General features: G+C 48.0%; 1 protein-coding gene across 7 annotated transcripts in view; it reads right to left on the reverse strand.

Annotated features, from left to right (window-relative positions):
- Positions 1–21,934, reverse strand: part of Elmod3 (ELMO/CED-12 domain containing 3) — a 32,510-nt gene extending 10,576 nt beyond the window's left edge. Inside the window, exons 1-10 of one of the 7 annotated variants that reach the window (NM_001364553.1) lie at positions 21,825–21,916; positions 21,127–21,148; positions 19,939–19,969; positions 18,243–18,523; positions 11,114–11,188; positions 9,948–10,017; positions 3,804–3,872; positions 3,127–3,218; positions 1,068–1,191; positions 757–879 (exon numbers count right to left, since the gene is read on the reverse strand). In NM_001364553.1, coding sequence (NP_001351482.1) covers positions 757–879; positions 1,068–1,191; positions 3,127–3,218; positions 3,804–3,872; positions 9,948–10,017; positions 11,114–11,188; positions 18,243–18,296 — 607 coding nt within the window. In that variant the 5' untranslated portion in view covers positions 18,297–18,523; positions 19,939–19,969; positions 21,127–21,148; positions 21,825–21,916. Of the gene's footprint in view, positions 1–756; positions 880–1,067; positions 1,192–3,126; positions 3,219–3,803; positions 3,873–9,947; positions 10,018–11,113; positions 11,189–18,242; positions 18,524–19,938; positions 19,970–21,126; positions 21,149–21,269 lie in introns of all 7 variants that reach the window. The other 6 variants (XM_030255335.1, XM_030255333.1, NM_144917.5 and 3 more) reach the window with 6 other exon arrangements.
- Between the last annotated feature and the right edge of the window lie 45 nt (positions 21,935–21,979).

The raw sequence follows: 21,979 nt of genomic DNA on the forward strand, positions 1-21,979 counted from the left end.
GAACCTCAGAATCTAGGAACACAGCACACGGCAAAATCCAGGCTGGCCTCCAACCTGCTCTGCAGCTGATATGACTTCTGACCCACTGCCTCCATTCCTCCAGTCCTGGACGTGCATGTGTATGAGACTGAGTCATTTTATGGGGTGGTGGAGGACTGAACGCAGGGCTTCGTGCACGCTAGGTGAGTGCCCTACAACTAAGCTACATCTCCTAGTCAAATGTGTGGAAATCTGTTACAACTGTAAAAAACTATGACAGCCCTGGCTGACCTGGAACTTGCTCTGTCCACCTGGCTGGCCCCAAACTCACAGAGATCTGCCTGCTTCTGCCTCCTGAGCGCTGAGGTTAAAGGTAAGTACAGCTGTGCCCTGAAATAGAATTTCTTATTTACAAATGTAGTGGTAGAGTTTGGGGGAAAAATAGTACAGGCTGAGGATGCAGCTCAGTGGTCAGAGGCCTGGGTTAGAGGTCCAGCACCACACATATCGGGCACAGCACAAGCAAAGCAGATTCAAATGACATCACTCCCATGTGTGCCACTAAAGTGCTTCCTGACAGATGGCAGAGCTCCAAATGACAAGTTCTCCATCCCTCTCTTCTTCCTCTCAGCCATACTCGGCATACCCCCGTGTGCTGCTCCTGAGGTCCTACAGTCTCCTGTACCCTCCTAGATGTCCCTCCTCACTCAAGATGGCCTCTCCTCTCCCTCTGGAAGCAATCAGACAAGGAAAGCAAGATGGGCGCTTTTCTCTCACCCTGGAAGCCCAGGTCTTCCCAATGGTCTCCGTGAAGGGCACAGTCGAACTTGGAGCCAGTCAGCTTCTTGTAGATGGTCTGGAGCACTCGGCCATGCGTTGGGTTTTGGCTGTCCAGGCCACCTGCCCCAAAATATGCACACTTTCTACTAGGCTGTTCCCAGGGAGAAACCAACACTTCCCGGAGGATGGGACACTGAATGATGTCAAGACATGCTACAGCGTCCAGGAAGAACATCCTTCCTGTTCTCATGGCAACTGAAATGGACAAGAGCCTAAGCACATGCCCTGGGGTTGCCCCTCACACTCACACTGAGCAATGGTGAGAACCAAGTCTCTTTCTTCCCGAAGACCCTGGTGCAGCTTTGGCGGCCCGAAAAGGCAATGCCGGAGGGCGGCGAGCCCAGTCCTTTGAATAGTGGGCTGGATTCTTTTCTGAGAAGGAAAGAACAGACAATCTACTCAAACTTTTATCAACCAGTGACTGTCTGTCAGCTTGTGTTTGGACCTGGAGAAGGAGGAGCCAGGAGGCAGCAGTGAGACTCCCAAGGCAGGCACTCCCAGCTCCCAGACTCTTTGTGGGATGTCCTTCGGTGGAGGCAGTCGCAGCATGTGGTCTCCTGGGCTTTTTCAGGACTAGCTACTGACTGCCCAGTAAGGCTCAGCTGTGTCTGCATGACCATGCCATGCCTGATACGGTCAGGGAAAAGCCAGGTGTCCACCCTTCATACGGCTCTCTGTCTCTCCAAGGATATGGATCCCAGAATTCAGCTCTTCCACGCTTCCACTGATGCTAGGGCCAGTGGGCACTCATGAGTCAGATGTCCCTAAACTATGTCATGCTGGCTCCCCAAAGCCAGGATCACCACTGCCTGCTTTACAAGGTTCTGGGTTCTGACATCTTCTGGCCTCCTGTGTCAGCTTCTGTCTCTTTAGCCCCTCTGATGATCCAGGCTTTAGATGAATTCCTGAAACCACATCCCGCTAACCTTACTGCAGGTCACTCAAGACAGCCCACAAAAGCCCTCAGTCTGCTTATCCCTCACACTCCTTTCCCCAACCCTGCTTTATTGTGTGTGTGTGTGTGTGTGTGTGTGTGTGTGTGTGTGTGTGTGTGATATGTATGCAGGTCAGAGGACGCTGTGGTGTCAGCTCTCACTTCCCACCTTTACATGGGTTCTGAGGAAGGAACTCAGATCACAGGACTTGTATGGCAAAAGCCTTTATCCACTTGTGTGCTTTCCCACACAACTTTTTGAGACAAAGGATTTCTATGTAGCCCAGGCTGGCCTTGGACTTATGCTCTCTCTGCCTCAGCCTCCTGAGTGCTGGAATTACACGTGTGTGCCATCATACTTAGCATCCACACCTTTTAAAAAGACTTATTTTATTTTATGTGCATGAGTGCTAAGCCTCACTGGTCAGTCAACAGCTCATTCTGAAAAAGCCCCGATGTATGTCTGTACACCATGCGCGCGCTTGGTGCCTGAGGTGGGCCTCGGGTGGGCAGAGGAGGGTGTAGAATCCCTGGCACTGGGATAATGGAGGGTGGTGAGCTGACACGAAGGTGCTGGGATAGCAACCCAGTCCTCTGCAAAAGCATGTGCTCTTACCTGCTAAGCTGCCTCTCTCTCCAGCCCTCAGCATCGTTCCTAACTTTCTAAATTATATTGGGAATGGCAGTGCATGCTTATAATGCTGATACTTGAGAGGCTGAGGCAGAAGAATTGCCTTGAGTTTATCACCAGCCCTGGCAACACTGTGAGCTCCAGTTCAGCCAGGGCTGCACAATGAGACTTTGTTTCAAAAATAAATAAATGTAATGAAATTTACAAACAGCGTCTGGCTCCTACAGGGAATTTCCCTCCATCTGCTATGATGTACCCTGCTTCCCAGTCAGTTCCTTGCCTCCCCCAAAGCTACTTGGACTTTAACTCCATAATTCCCATTATTTGCACATGGCCTGAATCCCCGGACTGCCAGATTTCCTCAGGCTCCATTCCACAAAGGTTAGCGGGAGCCTACATGAACCATGGGTTCTCAGAGCTGGCTCATGGGTTAAGAGTGCTTGCTCTTCCAAAAGCCCTGGGTTCAGTTCCCAGCGCTGAAACACAAACCACCTGTAACTCCAGTCCCAGAGCAGCCAACGCCCTCTGACTACCACAAGGCACCTGCATACTCCTAGCTTGGGGCATTTTGTAGCTGGTTGAAAGCATGGGCAATCTTCTTGCCTCTGTAATGCTGGGATTAGAGGCTTGAGTCACCAAATCTGGTTCTTTGGCTATCTGAGATCCTGCACCTCAGGGTTTCTTAGGTGAGAGGATCCCGTGCCCGCCGAGCATGCAGAAGCACTCTTCCCTGCAGCCATACCTTGAAAGAGGAAAGGTCCACACTCTGGAAGTGCTCCAGGGCCTCGTTGAAGGAGATGAGCTGGCCAGGCTGCTGGCAGTGGACTCCACTCTCTAGATAAAAGAGAAGACGTCCAAAGACGCAGGAGAGTAGTTGTCCTTTTAGCAAACATTCACTGGTTGTCACCTCTAAACCAAGCATGGGCTACTAACTTGTCACCAGCAATATAGGTGGTGGCTGTTAACAGTTACTGTGACATCTCTCCTTAGCTTGGTGAAGTTTGGGTGAGAACCAGATGGTCTCTAGTGTCCCACTAAATTTGTCAAAAATGGACCTGAGACAATTGTCCCCAACCTTCAGAGACTGCCAGCAAATGTCTTCTATAGGGGCTCTCACTGCCCCGGTGGGGCCTCCATCCTTGTCCCCCTTCAGGGGCTAACCCTGACGAGGCCCTCTTGTCCTCCCTTGGCACTGGCTGTAGGGTGAGCAACAATGGCCTCCTTGCCCTGAAGTGTTCTTTCTCTACTTCACGTAGTAGGATGTCCTTTTAGGATTTGTGGATAAGATTCTATTTGATGTTAAATAACTAGAATGAGAGTGTTCAAGGACTCGTTTTCCTAGTCCCAGTCACAGGTGCGCTGGCTGGTGTGGCTTTGCTGGTAGCTGTGTGGGACAGCACCGTTTGTTTCCACACTTACCTATGTCTGGATGGATGGTGTCCACCACTTCCCACTCTTCCTGGGCTCTGAGGACCTCTTCACTCACAACTGCAATGATGAGAAAAGGAGGCTCTGTGAGCTCTGGGCCTGAAACCGCTGTCACACAGCCCCTCCCCAACCCCACAGCTGTCCAATGGCCTTCAGGAAGCAGCAAGGGTTACATCAGGTTATCGTGTCTGAATCCTGGTGGCTTCTTTGGAGAAACCAGGAAGGACACCGGAAGCACTTTAAGAAAACTAGAGGGGCTGGAGAGATGGTTCGGTGGGTAAGAGCACTGACTGCTCTTCTAAAGGTCCTGAGTTCGAATTCCAGCAACCACATGGTGGCTCACAACCACCCATAATGAGATCTGATGCCCTCTTCTAGAGTGTCTGAAGATAGCTACAGTGTACTTATATAATAAATAAGTAAATCTTTAAAAAAAAAAACAGAGAAAAAACATCCAAGGAGTCCATAGGAAGGCCTGGGAGGTCCAAGGCAGCCTTAGCTCAGAGGTAGACATCAATGGGAAATTGAGTGGCCCAGAGGAAGCTAAAGATGCAGTTTTAAAAGTCAGGTTTCTGGGTTTGTGATGTGGCTCAGTTGGTAAAGTGCTTGCCTAACATACAAATCCCTTGGTTCAACCCAATACTGTATCCACCCGGCATGGTGGTGTATGCCTGGAATCCCAGCATTTGAGAGGTAGACAGTCAGAAGGCTGCTGGAGATATAGGAGACCCTGTCTTTAAAATCCTAATAAAATAAAAATAAATAACACTTCCTGTATTATTTATGTGTATGCCCATGTGTGTGCATGCACCGGTGCACATAGGTGTCGGTAGTGGCCAGCAGAGTGTGTTGGAATCCCTGAAGCGATAGTTAGGTAGGTATGAACCACCACAACTCTAGTCCTCAGAAATTGCAACAGGCACCACTAACCACTGAGCCATCTCTGCAGTCTCAAAATTTTAAAACAAAATAATTAAGTACTGTATCTTCATTTTATAGATAAAAGTCTGGTGTGTCAGAGTTTTCCAGGCAATAGTTGGAGAAAGGTAAAGGTATTTTAATTTTTGGGATTGCAGTCGGGCGTGGTGGTGCACGCCTTTAATCCCAGCACTCTGGAGGCAGAGGCAGGCGGATTTCTGAGTTTGAGGCCAGCCTGGTCTACAAAGTGAGTTCCAGGACAGCCAGAGCTATGCAGAGAAACCCTGTCTAAAAAAAAAAAAATTAAAAAAAAAATGGGGGGGATTGCAACATGGCTAAAAAAAGGTGAGCCAGGCATGGTGGCCCAAGCCGTTAATCCTGGCATTGGGAAGCAGAGGTGGGCGAATCCCTGTGAGTTCATGCATGGCCAACCTCATTTACAAAGTGAGTTCAAGTCAGCCTGAGCTACCTTGTTTCAAAAGAAATAAAGGAAGGAAGGAAGGGAGGGAGGGAGGACCCATCCTACAAAAAATAAAGAAAAGCAAGGGTGCATCTGCTCATGTCACCCTGTGCAGAGCATGGGACACTGCAATGTCATTTCCCCTGCACTGAATCTTTCCCAACAGAAACCATCCCTGTGGCCAGCAAGCTGGCTAGCCGTTCATGAGGTTTTGATTAGATGGCTGGTTTTTGTTCTTGTCTAGAGAGAATAGCCGTTGTAGCCCAGACTGGCCTCAAACTCAAGGGCTTCTGTCTTAGCCTCCAGTGGCAGGAGGCACGCCCACCCGGGCCAGCTGCAGGAGCACTTGTCATTTCCCTAACTACAGCATTCAACCATTCCCTTGTCTCCTTTTAGTCACGAAATCCCCAGAAACCACTTTTTCGGGAAGCCTGGGTGCTGCTGTCATAGGAAAAACACTGGGTCAGAGATCTGCTTAGAGTGCATGCAAGGGTCCTGCTTACACAACAAGTCCTCTCTCTTGCCAGCCCTGGAGCTCGTATTTGGCTCTGGAGTGCTAGGATATCTTGAACTGCTGGATCAGAGTGAAATATACATGTGCACAGACTGCTGGTTTCGTGTTTGTGTCACCTTTGTAAATATGCCACTATCGAATGCCCTTTCACAAATGTCTAAGTTAACCCGTATTACAGAGTAGATACCATGCCTAAGCAGAAGCCAAGAGCTCTGACACAAAACTCTGCATCCCATTGCTACTCTTGTGTAAGAACAACTTAAAATCTTATAGAATAGCAACCTGAAGTCAGGCAGGCATGGTGGTTCACGCCTGTAACCCCAGCACTCAGGAAGACTACTGTGAGTGAGTCAAGGGATAGCCTAGGCTATAATGAGACCTTGCTTTCAAAAATAGTAATAGCAATGGAGAAAATTTTTAATAAACAAAAGACTGAAAAGACTATGAAACAAGTCATTGCTCAGTCTGCCATAGAATCAAACCTTTTAGCTTAGGAAGAGAACTCTCGACTTGCAGTGACCCTGGGCAAACAGGCTCTGTTGCTTGGGTGTATCTTTTGTGCTGGCCAGAAGACTTGACTTTGGCTTTTATGAAAATCACAGTTCATACAATTAAAAAAAAAAAAAGCCAGGCATGATGGCGCACTTCTTCAATCCCAGCACTTGGAAGTCACAGGCTGAGCTCTGTGAGTTCGAGGCCAGCATGGTGTACATGCTAAGACTCTACCTCAGAATAAAACAGTAAGGAGGAGCCAGAAGGGACACTTCCAATGTTCCCTCTCTTTTGTCATGTGATAGACTGCACCCATCTAGGACTCCAACTTCAGGCAGGACACCAGATGTAGCCCCTTGACCTTGAGACATTTCTTTGCTTCTTAGGTAGGGTCTCACACAGCCCTGGGTGGTCTTGAATTCACTATCTAGCCAAGAGTAACCTTGAACTCCTGATCTTTCTACCTCTACCTCCCAAGTGCTGGAAACACAGGCATGTGCCACCATGCTTACTTAAACCTCTATTCCACAGAAAATTACCCACCCTCTGCTAGTCTGTTGTAGTAATGAAAACCGGATTGATAGAACAGTCTTGCAGATGAAATAAAACATTATCAAATGCTGATGACAACTAGGCAAAAATTGGCTGGAAAAGGAGGGCAGGGTTCATCTCTGCTGCTTACTAACTGTATTTTTTTGGCCAAATTATTTAATCATCTGAGTTCTCACAGGAACGGGAGCGTGAGACAATCCTGCAACTTCTAACATGGTTACATAGCCCAGGGGTAGGAGTTCAACAAGTGTTCACTACATTGATACAGTCGTGGTCCAGGGGCCAGCAAGTCAGAGGATGGGGGCAAATAGATTCAGGGTCCCAACCTGATCTACTGCTAGGGAGTTCCACCTTGCTACTTCCAGCCTTGGGGAGGCAGACACAGACTCTGAGCTGTAGAAAGTCAACAGAACTTAGTCTTGCATGAGTAGAGAAACAAAGTTCAACCCTAAGCACACAAGACTGTGGGAGATAAAAAATGAGGGACAGAGTGGCTGGACAAAAAGGGCAGAATGAGGGGTTGGGGGTTTGTCTCACAACATCTGCTTAGCAAGAGCCAGGCTGTGGGTTTGGTTCTCAGCTCCCCTCCAGGAAAGAAAAGCCTGGAGAGAGGGCTTGGCAGCTAAGAGCAGCTGCTGCTCTTCCAAAGGGTCTGTGTTTGGTTCCCAGCACCCAACCCGGCAGCACAAAGCCACTCGTAACGCTAGCTCCAAAGCATCCAACACCTTCTGGCCTTCACAGGCACTCAGAGACATTCACTGACATGGACACACACACACGTATGCATAACAAGCAATTCTTTAAAAAAGAGAGTGTGTGAGCCATACAGTGCACTCCTGTGAGCCCAGCATTAAGGAGGCAGAGGCAGGAGATTCATGGCAAGGTCAAGGCCAACCTGATCTATACAAAAAAACAGAAAACAAAAACAAGTGAGAAGTGTGGTCCGTCGTGGGAAGGCTGGTGGGGCAGAGCGTAGCCGCCTTCCGACCTTTGACCCTGCTCTCCAGTAACTTTATCACCGTAGACCTATCTCTAACTCTGTGACCCTTCACCTACAAGCAATCTGACCGCATCGGTGAGAAGAAACCTTGGCCACGGGGACAGGGCCATTACAACAGTTATGAAACAGAAAGGTCAAGGTCTGAGGTATCCTTACCCATCTGGAGCCTGAGAGATGACTACGCTGTATGCACTGTCCCTGTCCCCACGGAACCAGGATGGCCTTCCTGGCTAGATATGAAGACAATCCTGAAATGGGACCCACAGGAGGGTGTGTGTGTGTGTGTGTGTGTGTGTGTGTGTGTGTGTAAAGCCAATTATCTCTACAGTAACTCATGCAGCTCACATTTTTTATTTTTCGTTCTTTTAGTATTTAGTTGCCTCGATTATTTTGCCACTTCCATTTATCCATCAAACAAACTGCAGTGATTCAGTCATTCTGTAAATGGAAATTATCAAAGAGCATTACTTTTTTGTTTGTTTTTTTGAGATAACACTTGGGTGGCAGAAATAGGTGGGCCTCTGAGTTCCAGGCCAGCCTGGTCTACAGAACTAGTTCTAGGACAGCCAGCTACACTGAGAAACTCTGCCTCAAAACAAAACAAAAGTTTTAAAATTACATTTATTTATTATGTGTGAGAGTGTCCATTCCACAGTGCACATGAGGAGATTGAAGGACAAACTCTCTTCTACCACATGGGTCCTGGGAATCTAACTCGGGCGTGGCAGCAATAGTGTGTGTGTGTGTGTGTGTGTGTGTGTGTGTGTGTGTGTGTTTCAAAACACAACAACATTGGGCCATGGGAAAACTAGACCTAAATGCTCTACCACCGAGCTACATTCCCAGTATTGTGTAGCATTTAAAGATTAAAAAATGTAAGCCGGGCAGTGGCACGCCTTTATTCCCAGCATGTGGGAGGCAGAGGCAGGCGGATTTCTGAGTTTGAGGCCAGCCTGGTCTACAGAGTGAGTTCCAGGACAGTCAGGGCTACACAGAGAAACCCTGTCTCGAAAAACAAACAAACAAAAAAAAAGTATACCATCGAGGGGCTGGAGAGGTGGCTCAGTGGTTAAGAGCACTGGCTGCTGTTCTAGAGGACCTGGGTTCGATTTGCAGAACCCACATAGCAGCTCATCACTGTGTGTAACTCCAGGTCCAGGGATCTGATGCCTACTTCCTGCCTCTGCAGGCATTGAATGAAAGTGGTGCACAGACACACATGCAGTCAAAACACCCACACATTAAAAGCAAAAACAACAACAACAACAAAAACCTTCTTAAGAAACATACAAAAAGGTGTATGTGACTGGATGCTCACTACAAAGTATACTGTTGTGTGCTCCATGCTATCTCATTTAATCCTTACTGGATTTGTTCGCCTAGGTCCTGCTGGAAGCAATTCCTGCTCACGCTGTGGCCATTCCTTCAGAGTGCTGGGATCCACAGCACAAGCCAGGCCAGCGTTCTCCCACTGTCCCCAGCCCCTGCCTATCTTTGTTTTCTAGCAGAAGATAGGGTGACTAGAAAGGTTAAGCAATGTGTTCAAGGCCACATATGTAAGGGAGCCAGAGTTTACACCAGATGATGTATCTCCAAGATCATTTTGAATATCTTTTTTTTAAAATACACTATGGAGCACATGACTTGAGTTGAGAGTATGGTGGTAGTAAACACCTTGCACAGAGCAGAGTGGAGACTTCCCGGAGCCTCTCACTCATGCTGCCTCGTTTTCACACTGTCTCTGATGGTGACAGAAGTTCACACTGCCACTGCTGGCTCAAGGAATGGGTCAGTGCCTCCAAGGCAGACGACCTGAGGTCATCCCTGGGGTCCGCGTGGCACAAGAAGGGGACTGACTCCAACAAGTCCATCCTCTGGCCTATCCCCTTCTCCATAAATGATAGATAGATAGATAGATAGATAGACAGACAGACAGACAAGACAGATAGATATAATTTTGAGATTTTTCACTATCGTCAGACATGATTACATGGCTTGCCTAGAAGCACACAGCAAACCACCCACAGATAACCTAGCTCCTAACCCAGGGTTGCTTCTAAGTTTTGATGGGGAATGATAAACCTACAGAATTCTGAAAGAGAGTGCGAGAGCGTGGCTGATGCAGACCACAGCAAGTGGACTTCTTGGAGGCTCTGATCTGGGTCTTCCCCAAACCCCCAGGGCCCTCGGGGTCCTTACCACCTGGCTGCCACCCATTGGTTTCTGCCGTCAGGGCCTGGAGAATGCCATGGTTCGTCAGCTCGGAGATCTGCAAGGGCAGGAGGCCTTTAAAGTGAGGGTAAGGTCCACACACGCAGCTCTTCCCACCCACTGGGGAGGAAATATCTGGAAAATAGAGGCTGGAAGACTCTATTCTGATGGACTGATATTAAAAATGTGTGCATGTGTGTGCACACACTCATGTACACCAGAGGTCAACCTTGGGTGTTCTCAGAAGATTTCCACTTTGTATTTTGCAACAGGGACTCTCACTGGGACCTGGGGCTCCCCGATTTGGCTAGCCTAGCTGCCCAGTGAGCCCCAAGGTTCTGCTGCCTCTGCCTCCACAGCACTAGGGTTACAAGCACACACTTCCACATCTGGCTTTTTGTGTATTCTAGAGACCAAAGCCTCATGCTGGCAAGGCAAGCACTGTACTGACTAAGCTATTTCCTCCCCGTGTGTGTGTGTGTGTGTGTGTGTGTGTGTGTGTGTGTACCTGCTGGGGACTGACTCAGAGCCCAGTGCATACTGAGCACACATTCTACACCGAGGCACAACCCAGCACTAAATTCAATCTTGTTTTGGTCTTGCTATGTAGTGCAGTCTGGCCTTGAACTCTTACCTTCTTGCCTTAAATTCTCAAATGCTTGGACTTAAAGGCCTGCACCACCTCCTCCAGCCTAAAAGTGATTCCTTTTTGTTTGTTTCTTTCCCAAGACAGGGTTTCTCCTTGTAGCCCTGGCCATCCTGGAACTCACTTTGTAGACCAGGCTGGCCTTGAACTCAGAGATCTGCCTGCCTGTCTCCTTAGTGCTGGGATTAAAGGTATGCGCCACCACTGCCTGGCTAAAAGTGATTCTTAGAGTGTGGCTCCTGGCAAACTTTGACTGTGAGGTTGCAGTTGGGTAATGTGGGAGACAAGAATCTGCCTTGTTGAATGGTAAATAAACACAAGGACACCCCCTCTGAGGCCGTGGTGTGCTGCTGGCATCCCCAGTGCATTCTACACTCATCCTCTGGGTAGTATGATCTCAGACAGACACTCTCTGTGTGGCAGGTTTGTGCTTTCCCAGAGCGTGAGCCTTGGAGTCTATGCCTTCTCATGTCTCCAGCACACACAAAGGCTTATGGGTGATACGTACAGGAATTCCTCTGAAAGCCATGAGTGCACCCTTGTCCTTGTACGATGAAGAGAGCCCAGCAGAGACATTTTCTAGCTGCAAGACAAACAGGCAGACCAGGGTCACTTTCCTGCAGTAATAATCTCCTTCCCACCATAGTTTAAATTTCTTACCTTTTCCTAGAAATGAACTTTGGAGAAATTAGCTACAACATTATAAAGGCGAACCACTAGGCATGGCGGTGTACTTGTGAGCTGAGAGGCAGGGTCAAGCATCTAAGGCCAGTGTAGGCTGTAGAAAGGCCTAACCCAGCCCTCACCTCCTATGATGGGGTGATGCAGGCAGGCTTTTGCTTCAGGCACTGGGTTCATATGATCTTAAGATGAGTGTGCAGCTGGTATAGCACTGTGTAGCACAAATGTGACTAGGGTACCCACCGTAAGAGAAAGAAAGGGAGAAGAGAGAGAAAGAGGGGAAGAAAAATCTACAAAAGGATTACTTATTGTAATAATGTGTGTGTGTGTGTGTGTGTGTGTGTGTGTGTGTGTGTGTGCAGGTCTGAGTGCACCTTGTAGGAGCTGGGTCGCTCCTTTTACCATGTGAGTCTGGGGACTTGAACTCAGCTCAGCAGGCTTGGCAGCAAGCAGGTTTACTGCTGAGCCATCTCACCAGGTCCTAAGGAAGCTTATGAAGGTTGCTCTGGTGATAGCAAGTCCTGAGGCTTGTGTCAGTGAGCTCACTGAGGTGTTCTGCCCAGCCCCTTCACTCAGCAAACCCTGCCCCTAGCAGTGTACAAGAAAGCAAGACAGTGATAAACCACAATGACAAAAGAAGCAAAACCACACAGTAGCAGCAAAGCCCTTTACAAGTGTCCCCACTCACACCACAGGCACAGGTGTGTAACTGTTGTCCACACTCACACTACAGACACAGGTGTGTGACCATCCCCATTCACACCACAGGCACAGGTGTGGGACTAACATGGTAGGGAAATCATATAAACCAGTAAGTTCAAAACAAAAATAAACCAAAAGGAAACATGACAGAGAGAGAGGGTTTTCTCTAGTGTGTGTGGGCCCTGGCAGGTCTGAACACCCCAGTGGCTCCCTGCACACCCACACATACTGGAGCAACATACACTGAACTTGCTGGGCGATTATTTTTTAAATGAAGGAGAGGTCATGAGTTTAGGAGGGGATAGGGGGTGATTCTGGAGTTAGGGGCAGAAGTAGGAGCAAATATGATCAAAATATATTGTATACACTTACATAATTCTTTGTTTGTTTGTTTTTTGGTTTTTTCGAGACAGGGTTTCTCTGTATAGCCCTGGCTGTCCTGAAATTCACTTTGTAGACCAGGTTGGCCTCGAATTCAAAAATCCACCTGCCTCTGCCTCCCAAGTGCTGGGATTAAAGGCATGCGCCACCACGCCCAGCTACATAATTCTTGAAGGATTAATACAAATAAATGTGAAAAACACACATAAGAGATTTTTGTCTCAAAAAATCAACCAACCATATACATACAACAAACAAACAAAACAAGCTGGGATTCGTAAGCCACCTTGCAATCTCAGGAGCACTCAGGAGGCTGAGACAGGAGGGTGCTGCTTTGGGGACCAGCCTAGGCTACAAAGCAAGACTGGCCCAACACACACACACACACACACACACACACACACACACACCTAGGCTACAAAGCAAGACTGGCCCAACACACACACACACACACACACACACACACACTCACTCACACACCACAACAAACAACAACAACAAAGCCCACAAAAAGTAAGTCCAGAAGAAATTATCTCATTCCAAAAGGCAGTATCATTTTAAATAATTTCAAGTATGAGGTGTATGTAGGTACATGCGTGCCTGTCAGAATCCAACCTGAAGTACCTCTCCTCACTTCCCATCTGGCTTTAAGGCAGGGTCTCTAGCCAGGTTAGCGGGGCCCTTCAGGGGGTTCTAACCTCCACGTCCCGTTCTGCTATAGAGATTACAGGCACAGGCCACTGTGTCTGGCTTTCCACGGGTTCTGGGGATCCAAATCCATGTCCTTGTGTTGTCAGCAGGCTCTTTACCCTGCTCCTCAGCTCAAAACCACATTACTATCTTTAAAACTTTTCTTTCTTGTGTGTGTGTGTGTGTGTGTGTGTGTGTGTGTGTGTCTGAGAGTCTGTCATGTGTGTGCAGGTGCTCAGGAGAAGGAACAGATCTTTTGGTCACAAGCCCTCTGACACGGATGCTGGGAAGTGAACCCAGGTCCTCTGGAAGTGCAGTAAGTTCTCTTAACTGCAGAGTCAACCTTCCAGCCCCAAGCATTTTTAAAAAACACAATATGATGACTATTTTGGCTGTCTACTTGACTATATCTAGAATTAACTAAAACCTGAGCTGCTGGTTATACCTGTGAGGCATCTTCCTGATTGGATCATTTGAAATGGGAAGACCACCTTAAATCTGGTCCACACTTCTGCTGGCAGCCTAAAGAAAGGTGGTGAAGAAGGAGGCTTTAGCCCTGCCTGCTTGGTCCTCACTTCCACTGGCAAGTCCACTGTATTTTGTTTGTTTGTTTGTTTGTTTGTTTTTGTTTTGTTTTTACTGGCATTAGAGCCTGTTTTCTTGGGATTCTGGTGTATAGTGAAGACCAGCTCAGACTCTAGCCTCATGGACTGAATAACTACTGTATTCTTGGACTTTGCTGCTGGACTAGTTGGTCCACACCCTGTAAGCCACTCTAATAAATCTGTGTCTGTGTGTGTGTGTGTACACTCATTCTATCAGTTCTGTTCTCTAGAGAAACCTGATTAATACATATAAGTAAATGGCATATGAACTATTCTGAGATAATGTTTTCATAGTCAGGTTACCAAAGGTCAAAAAACAGGATAAAAAAATTTTTGATTGGAGGGGTCAAAGGTTACAACTCACCAGATCCTGATATTTCTAACCTTTGACCTTGCAACAGATATTGTCACCTACAAAATTCATACTCAAGAACCACATGTTCAAGTTATAAGAGAAAGAAAGAGAGAGAGAAAGAAAGAAAACTGCAAGAAAGATGTTCTAATGCTGTAAATGTTTCCTTAACAAATGTGGGGTTTTGTATTGGGCTGCATGCAAGTCTCCCCTTGGGCTCAGTGGCTCACCAGGCTGGACACCTGTCAGTGTTCTTACTTATCAGCCCTTGAGAGTAATTTGGAGGCAAGGTCTCATATATTCCAGGCTGTCTCAAAATTTGCTATGGAGGATGACCTTGGACTTCTGGTTCTCCTACCTCCATCCCCAGAGTGTCAAGTCTATAGGCATTATATATAGGTCTGTATACCACAACCAAGGTGTCATAGGTGTCATCCATTAGGGACAGGCACACTGTAGACTGAGTGACATCCTTGCCCGGATTCCCACCTTGTACCCACCCCGGGCCTGCACTGTAGTCAGGTGCTTATCTAACTGCAGAGCCATGTGTCTATTTTCATTTCCTGTAGCACCGTTTCCATGAGCTGAACAAACACTAAACGCTGACCAGTGGTGGGCTCGAGAACGTAATATATATCCACTCGGGAAGACAGTGAGAGGCAATGCAGCCGTCAGCAAGTACTAGGGCTGCAGAAGGCGGCGTACACATACTGCTTCACCTGTGGGCTAGCTGCAGGGCCCCCAGCCCATCTTCCACGTGACCTACGGGACTTTGCTTTCCTTTCCTCTGGGTTTAAGACAGACTAACCCCCACCTCTTTCTTTTATATTTATATAAAATATATTTTATATTCACCTTCATCACTACTGTTTGTTTTGAACCATTGTTTCATTACGTGGCCCTGGCTCTTATAACATGTGCTGAGGACATGTGTCCCCTTGCCCCTTCCTCCTCTGTAGTGCTAAGGTGACAGGGGTGTGCCGTTATGTCTGGTAAGGTGGAGAAATTTCAGCCAAGACCCATGTCCCTGTAGTCTACTAATATGTTTATTTACCTTACCATTCCTTTCTTGCCTCATCCCCTCTCAACCATCATTAAAAGAAATACACAAATACATTTCCCTGTCTTCATGACTATTTCCAGGGTCATACCCAAGTAAGGAGCGCCCATGCCTCCAGCAGGCAAGTGGCGCGTGGAGGGAAGGAAGAAGGGGACCACAGAGACGGAAGGCAACTTCTTTCCATTATTATCTTTCTTACTTTCAGATTGTTTTGGAATATGTAAGTATATTCTCTTTTCTAAAATATATAAATAAAAACAGCACAGTTTGACCCAGGGGTACAAGCCTGGGCTTCAGCACTCGGGAGCCTGAGGAAGGACAATGCGTGCTTAAGGCCAGCCTGGGCTACACAGCAAGACGCGGTTTCAAAAAGGAGAAAAAAGAAGAAAGAACAGAAGGAGGAAGAATGATAGCGAGCCAGGGGCAGCGTAGCACGCCTTAGAGCCCAGCCTGGAAGTGTAGGAGGTCGCTGCTGCAAACGGACCAACCAGCAACAAAACAGGGATGGACCAGTGCTGTGTCAGGGCCCTGGACAGCCAGGTTATCCCGATACTCTGCTCCTGTCGTTTATTTCCATGAAGCTTCTCACATACAGCAGGCCTGGCAGAGACCCCATTCTGCTCGCGACTGCACTGGTGCTATAGGCATCTGTGTGGTCAGGTCTGGCTTTGTATGTGCAGTTGAGGATTTAAGCTTATGTCCCTGTGTTTGCATGGCAAGTGTTCTTACCCATTTAGTTTTTTTCCTGATCCCAGTTTTGACTTCTTTATATGTTGTAAGAAAGAACGGAAGCCCGACACACTACAGTAGACCAGACTCTTCTATTTCTGACCTTAAAAAGTCTAAGCACTATCATCTCCCACTGTGATTCAATGGCAACACCCACTACAGATCCTCACCTCACCTTACCTCACCTCACCTCTGACCTCTGACCTCTGATGTCACATGGATTTCCTGCACAAGAGTCTGTGTCCTCTACTCCTTTCAATACCAGTTCCACCTTCTCTATCAGCCTGGTCTGTCTTAGCATCTGGCTAGAGCTGGTCTCACCTCTGTAAGTCTTGATTGACTTGATTTGATTTTTAAAGAAAGGAGTCCTTAAAAAAATCTATTCTTATTTATTTAAAATGTTTAAGACTTATTTGATGTGTATGCATATGCAAGTGCTTTGCCTGCGTGTATGCCTGTGAGCATCATGCATCCCTGGTACCTTTAGAGGCAGAAGGTATCAGATCCCTGGACTCTGGAACTACAGGTGGTTGTGACCTGCCATGTGGTTCAGGGACTGAGCCTGGATCCTCTGCAAGACAAGCACGTGCCATTGAATCGTCTCTCCAGCTCCCTATGTTATTTTGAGGCCAGGTCTAACTAGGCTGCCTGGCTGGCATGGAGCTTGTTAAGTAGATCAGGCTGGCCTCTGACTAACTCACAGAGATCCACTTGTCTCTGCCTTCCAAGTACTGGGATTAAAGGGGTATGGCACCACACCTGGTTCTATTTTGATTTTTAAAAATTAAGTGTGTGTATCTGTGAGAGTTTATGCCATGTGTGCACAGCCTGCAGAGGCCAGAGAGGGCACTGGGTCCCCTGAAGCTGCAGTTATGGGTGCTTCTGGGCCACCTGCCACGGGCCCTCTAGAAGAACAGCCAGTGTTGTCATCTCTCTAGACCCCTCTCTAAGTCTTCTAAAGTCCTCGAAAGTAACCCAAGTTTCCCAGCAAAAGGCAACATGGGGCATGCCTTTGATGGTCTCCATAGGCAACAGCATAGTACAAGATAGAGTATAGCTACAATTTTTTTTATTAAAATTCTATCTCAGTAATATTTGGTAATTCCTGGTGTTATATATAAGGAACACTTCATCTTTCTCGTCTACATTTCAGTCCCCTTCCAGAGACTTCCCTTTAGAAGAGAGAACAGTGTGTCCTTTTCTGAGCATGAGATCTCCCTGGAGAGCCCAGCAAGTGCTTTGTCTGTATTCTGGCCTCGGAATCCCCATTTCTGGGCAGCAAGATGGAGGGGATGGCCCAGAATGTAGGGCTAGCTTCCAGGCTCACGTGGACTTCCACTGTGACTGTGCTGAGCAGGAGGCCTCAGGGTGGTGGCCAGTGTGCTGCTTAGCTGTTAGCCAACATGACATAAAATAGAGCCCTCTTTGAAGAGGGACCCTCCACTGAGAGGACGCCTCTGTCATACTGATCTTTAGACAAGGCTGCTGTTTTCATTGTTTTGAGACAGGATCTCAGTATGTATCCCTCGCTGGCCTAGAACTCACTACATAGACCGAGGTGTTCTTGAACTCACAGAGATCTCTGCCTGTCTCTGGCTTCTGAGTGCTGAGATTAGGTACGGGTACCACCCTGCCTGCCTGAATTTTTCTTGACTAACAAGTGTTGAGGGAAGGTCCAGCCACTGTGGGCAGTGCCCAGTCAGGTGGTCCAGGGAGATAGAAGAAAGAGGCTGGATGTGAGCCAGAGGAGCAAGCAAGTCAGGGAGCAGTGCTCCTCCACGGCTGCTTTAGCTCCTGCCTCCAGACTCCTTTCCTAAGTTCCCCCAGCGACAGGATGTAAGCTGTGAGGTGGAATCAACCCCTCCTCCCTCCCCAGGCTGCTCTTGGTCATGATATTTATCACGGCAACTAAGACAGTCTGCCAGTGATGGACAGGGAAGAGGACAGGGAGTCTGTTGGTGAGTCCATGCCAAACTGATTTCTTAGGGAATTTCGGATGCTACCTCCTTCCCCAACCTCAGCAAAAGGAATCAAGGCTCTGGGAGCTATTCAGAAAACAAGGTACCATCTGCAGAGTCTGCAGACAGAAGCTTCTGTTTTGAGCAGGGTCTCTGTAGCTCACGCTGACTTAGAACTCATCGTGTCGCTGGGGACAAGCTTGCATTCCTTATCCTTTTTTTGCCTCTACCTCCCAAGTGTTAGCATCACAGGTGTCCCACCATGATGGCCTAGACCCTCCTGCCTCTGTTCTCTGTCTGTCTGTCTCATCCTGGAGATGGAACCCACAGCCAACGGTTGACTGCTGAACTACACCTTCAGCCCGGCATCTCCTACAACAAAGATATATGATCGTTTCCCCACACTATTTGTAAGACCCCACAGTCTCTGTCTCATACATCCCAAGCCAGCACCTTCCTTCCAGAGTAGGAGCACTCACCTGCCCATCTTGAAATTCTTTCTCAATAAAAAAAGAGCAAGATGTTTCACTCATGACTCATGTTCAGGTGGGTCTTGTCCTCGGGTTCTAAAAGGGGCTCAATACGACAGCCTGCGCTGCGGCCCGAAGTCACCAGGAGAGACAAGCACTTTATTTTCGCCTTCCTTCTCAGCAGTCATTCAGGTTCCAAGGAAAAATAACAGTCCCTCTGTGCCATCACCAAGGTGCAGGAGGTTTCTATGAGTCCTGAAAGGAGCCCCTGGGAACCGTGGAGCCTCAGTCTGGAAAAACAGAAGTGGAGTAGAGGGACTGGCTTCATCATTCAGTCATGCCTCTCTGTTCAAGAGGGAAAAGACTCAAAATCTTTAAGCAAGTGTGAATTAATTCTAAATAAACAAGATACTTAGCCAGATGTCTACTGTTAGTAAACAGCACACAGCATGGGACTGGAGGGATCATATAGAGGATTGGAGTGGGGTGGATTGTAAGTGTCTGGAAAACAGTTCACTGTTTTAAGAAGTGGGGTCTGTTTCTGGCCACAACATCACTGAGACCTTGCTGGCTTATTGCGGGGTAAGACTGACTGGCGGTTGCATTGGCTTTGTTCAAATCCTAGACACAGGTAGAGCTGTGGGCCTTACAGTACTAGACCTGTTTCCTGGAGTGATAGAAAAACTCAAAATGCAATATGATGTCGTAACCTTGCCAAGCCAAACTGATCAACTCTCTGTGTGTGAGAAACTGTGTGTGTGTGTGCGTGTGTGTGTGTGTGTGTGTGTGTGTGTGTGCAATTATGGTGCAGTGCTGGTGCTGGGGATCAAATCCAGGTCTTCATGCATGCCAGGTGAATAGTCTACCACTGAGCTACATCTCCAGATCAGCTCTCGTGTGTGTACACACATGCATATGTGTACAGGGTTCATGTGTGTACAGGTGTACACATGTGCATGTGAGCGGGTGAAGAGGACAACTTTAGCTGTTGTTCCTCAGGCTCTGTTCGCCTTAATTTTTTGAGACAAGATCTCTTTTATTTGCCTGGAACCAGATGAGCAGGTTAGGATGGCCAGCCAGTGAGCTTTAGAGAGCTGCCCATTCTCCTTCCTAATGTTGGGCTTACAAGTATGTGCTACCACACCCAATTTTTTAAAAAGTGTATTATTTTCATTTGTGTACTCCTCTGTGTGTGTGTGGGTGTGTGTGGGTGTGTGTGGGTGTGTCTGCCATGTATGTGCAGATGTCCATAACACATTGGATTCCCTGGAGCTGGAGTTACACATGGTTGAGAGCTGCCATGTAGGTGCAGAGAGCCAAATTCTGGTCCTCTGCAAGATGTTCTTAAGTGAGCATCTCTCCAGCCCTTCTCTCTCTCCCCCTCTCTCTCTCCCTCTCTATAAGGACTCAGATATACAGAGAAGTTCTTATGGACGTTCTTCAGCCTGGCCTCATCCTTGCTATGTAGCTGAGGCTTGCTTCTACTTCTCAAGGGTGGAGACAAAAGTCCTGTTCTTTCATCTTATGGTGCCTGCCTCAGGAAGAGGGCTGGACAAAGACCCCATCACATCAAAAGTCTGTGTCACGAGGAGACAGCCTTCTCATGAGCGAGCACCTCTAGGTCTTAGGGGGACGGATTGATGTGAGAGAGTCAAAACAAAACACAAGGCCTGGGATACAGATCAGAGGTAAAGCTATTGCTTACCACAAGTGACATCTGGGTTCAGTCCCCACAACTGAAAAAAAAAAAATAAAAACCAGAGATCATCCTCAACATGGTGGTGTATGCCCGCATGAATGTATGCCCAGATTCCTAGAAATCTGGAAGCAGAGGCAGGAGAATCACTGTGTATTTGAGGGCAGCCTGATCTACATAGAGTTCCAGGTCAGTTAAGACTACCTAGCAAGACTCTGTCTCAACAGAAAACAAAGCAAGGGCAGGTGAAATGGCTCAGTGGGTCGAGGTGCTTGCCAGCAAACTTGATGACCTAAGTTCAGTCCCTAGAGGGACCTAGAAGACTGGTAGAAATAAAGAAGCAATTGTCTTCTGACCTCCACACACGCACCATGGCACACACCGCTCTGCTCACCCAGATAAAAACCAAAAAAAAAAAAAAAAAAAAACACACACACACACAAGGGGCTGGGAAGATGACTCAGTGGGCAGGAGGGCTTGCTTCAGGGTAAAAACCTGAGTTTGGCTCCCTAGCACTCTGGTCGATGGAATTAAAAGGATTGCTGGTTGCTGGGCCTAGTTCCACATTCAGTCAGAGAAGCAATTCTACCAACTTCAAAGGTAGAAGGCACAGAGTGACAGAACAGGCAATTTACAGTCCCCCTGATCTTTCTGTTCCTATATGGGCATGCATGCTCACACCCACACACCAGAGAGTCAGTGTGGAAAGGCTGGGACTGTAACCTAGTGGCAGCAAAGGAGGCTCAACCCCTGATATCGAGGGGGAAAATGAGAGTGGATGGTTCTCACACAACTGACAGTCATACTTCACAGACTCAGAGGACTAAGTCAGTGGGGAGGCCCTCCACGGAGCCAGTCCTCCACTAGGGGACTATGATTTACATTCCCCAAGGACTGACTGCCAGTAACAAACAGCTTTTGGGCTCGACGCCTGGCTGCCTGTGATCTAGAGAGGATGGTGGTAACGTCCTCCCTGAAACACCCCAGGAACTAGCTCCCCCCCCCCCTCCCCAGAACCTCAGCATCTACCTCTCTTTTCCTTTCCTTCCATCTCGGCCTAAATGACAGCATAAGATACACACACATCAGATAACCTGGCAGGGTCACAGGTAGGACTGACAAAGTCTCGGGAAGGCTCTCCTGTTACTGTGGGGAAAACGAACCAAGTAGCATAGAAGCATGACCTGCTTTACATACCGGACTGGAGCACCGCTGGGGCCTAAAACAAGGACAAAACACTCAAAGTTACGAAGTCATTCCTCCTGATAGTGGGTACCTGAGGAAATGGGCCTCCTATACAAACAAATCCCTCTTAAGTCAAGTACGTATTTCAGACCTACTTTCCTCAAAGGGCAACATTAAGATGGTAGGATATCTAGACTGTCTGCTGGAGCTTAAACTCTCTGAAAAGCTGATTTAGAAGCTGGTGCGTCCTTAAATGCAAATAAACACACAGGATGATCCTTGACTTAGTCTTTCTTGAGGCTTGTCCTAGGTGGCTTGCACTTTGAGAGCCTGATAGAGTAGTTACGATTAGGGGAATCCACCTAGGGATAACGTCGGTGTGAGGCTGCCAGTCCTGGGCTGACACAGGTTTAGGAGAGCTCCTGTGCAGGTCTCAACAAGGTCTCAACTCAGATACCCAGACAGAGGCTGTGTGGGCACAGAAACTTTGTCACTGCTTGGAAGAGGAGAGGGGAGGAAAGCAATGAACTGCCTCCGAGGTTCCAGCGAATCCAACACGGAAAAGGCACCAGAACCCAGGTCTTCTCTGCCTCCCAGACAGGATCTCTCTCAGACCTGCAACTTTCATCCTTGTTGTGGTCCCGCGGTGACCATTTCCACCAGACATCGTCCTCCTCACCCTCACCTCCCTCACCAGACCCCTTGCTCACCGGACGCGTCCCCAGCGTTCCGGTAAGGGGGGGATCCCACATCCCCCTTTTCGCGCAGCCGTGCAGTGTCGCCTGTCTCGCGCTAGAACTACATTTCCCATTAGGCAATTGAACTCCTGCTCTGCAAAGATCATACGGAGGTCCATAATGGACAA

This window comes from Mus musculus, chromosome 6 (assembly GCF_000001635.26).
Source record: "Mus musculus strain C57BL/6J chromosome 6, GRCm38.p6 C57BL/6J".
Lineage (NCBI taxonomy): Eukaryota > Metazoa > Chordata > Mammalia > Rodentia > Muridae > Mus > Mus musculus.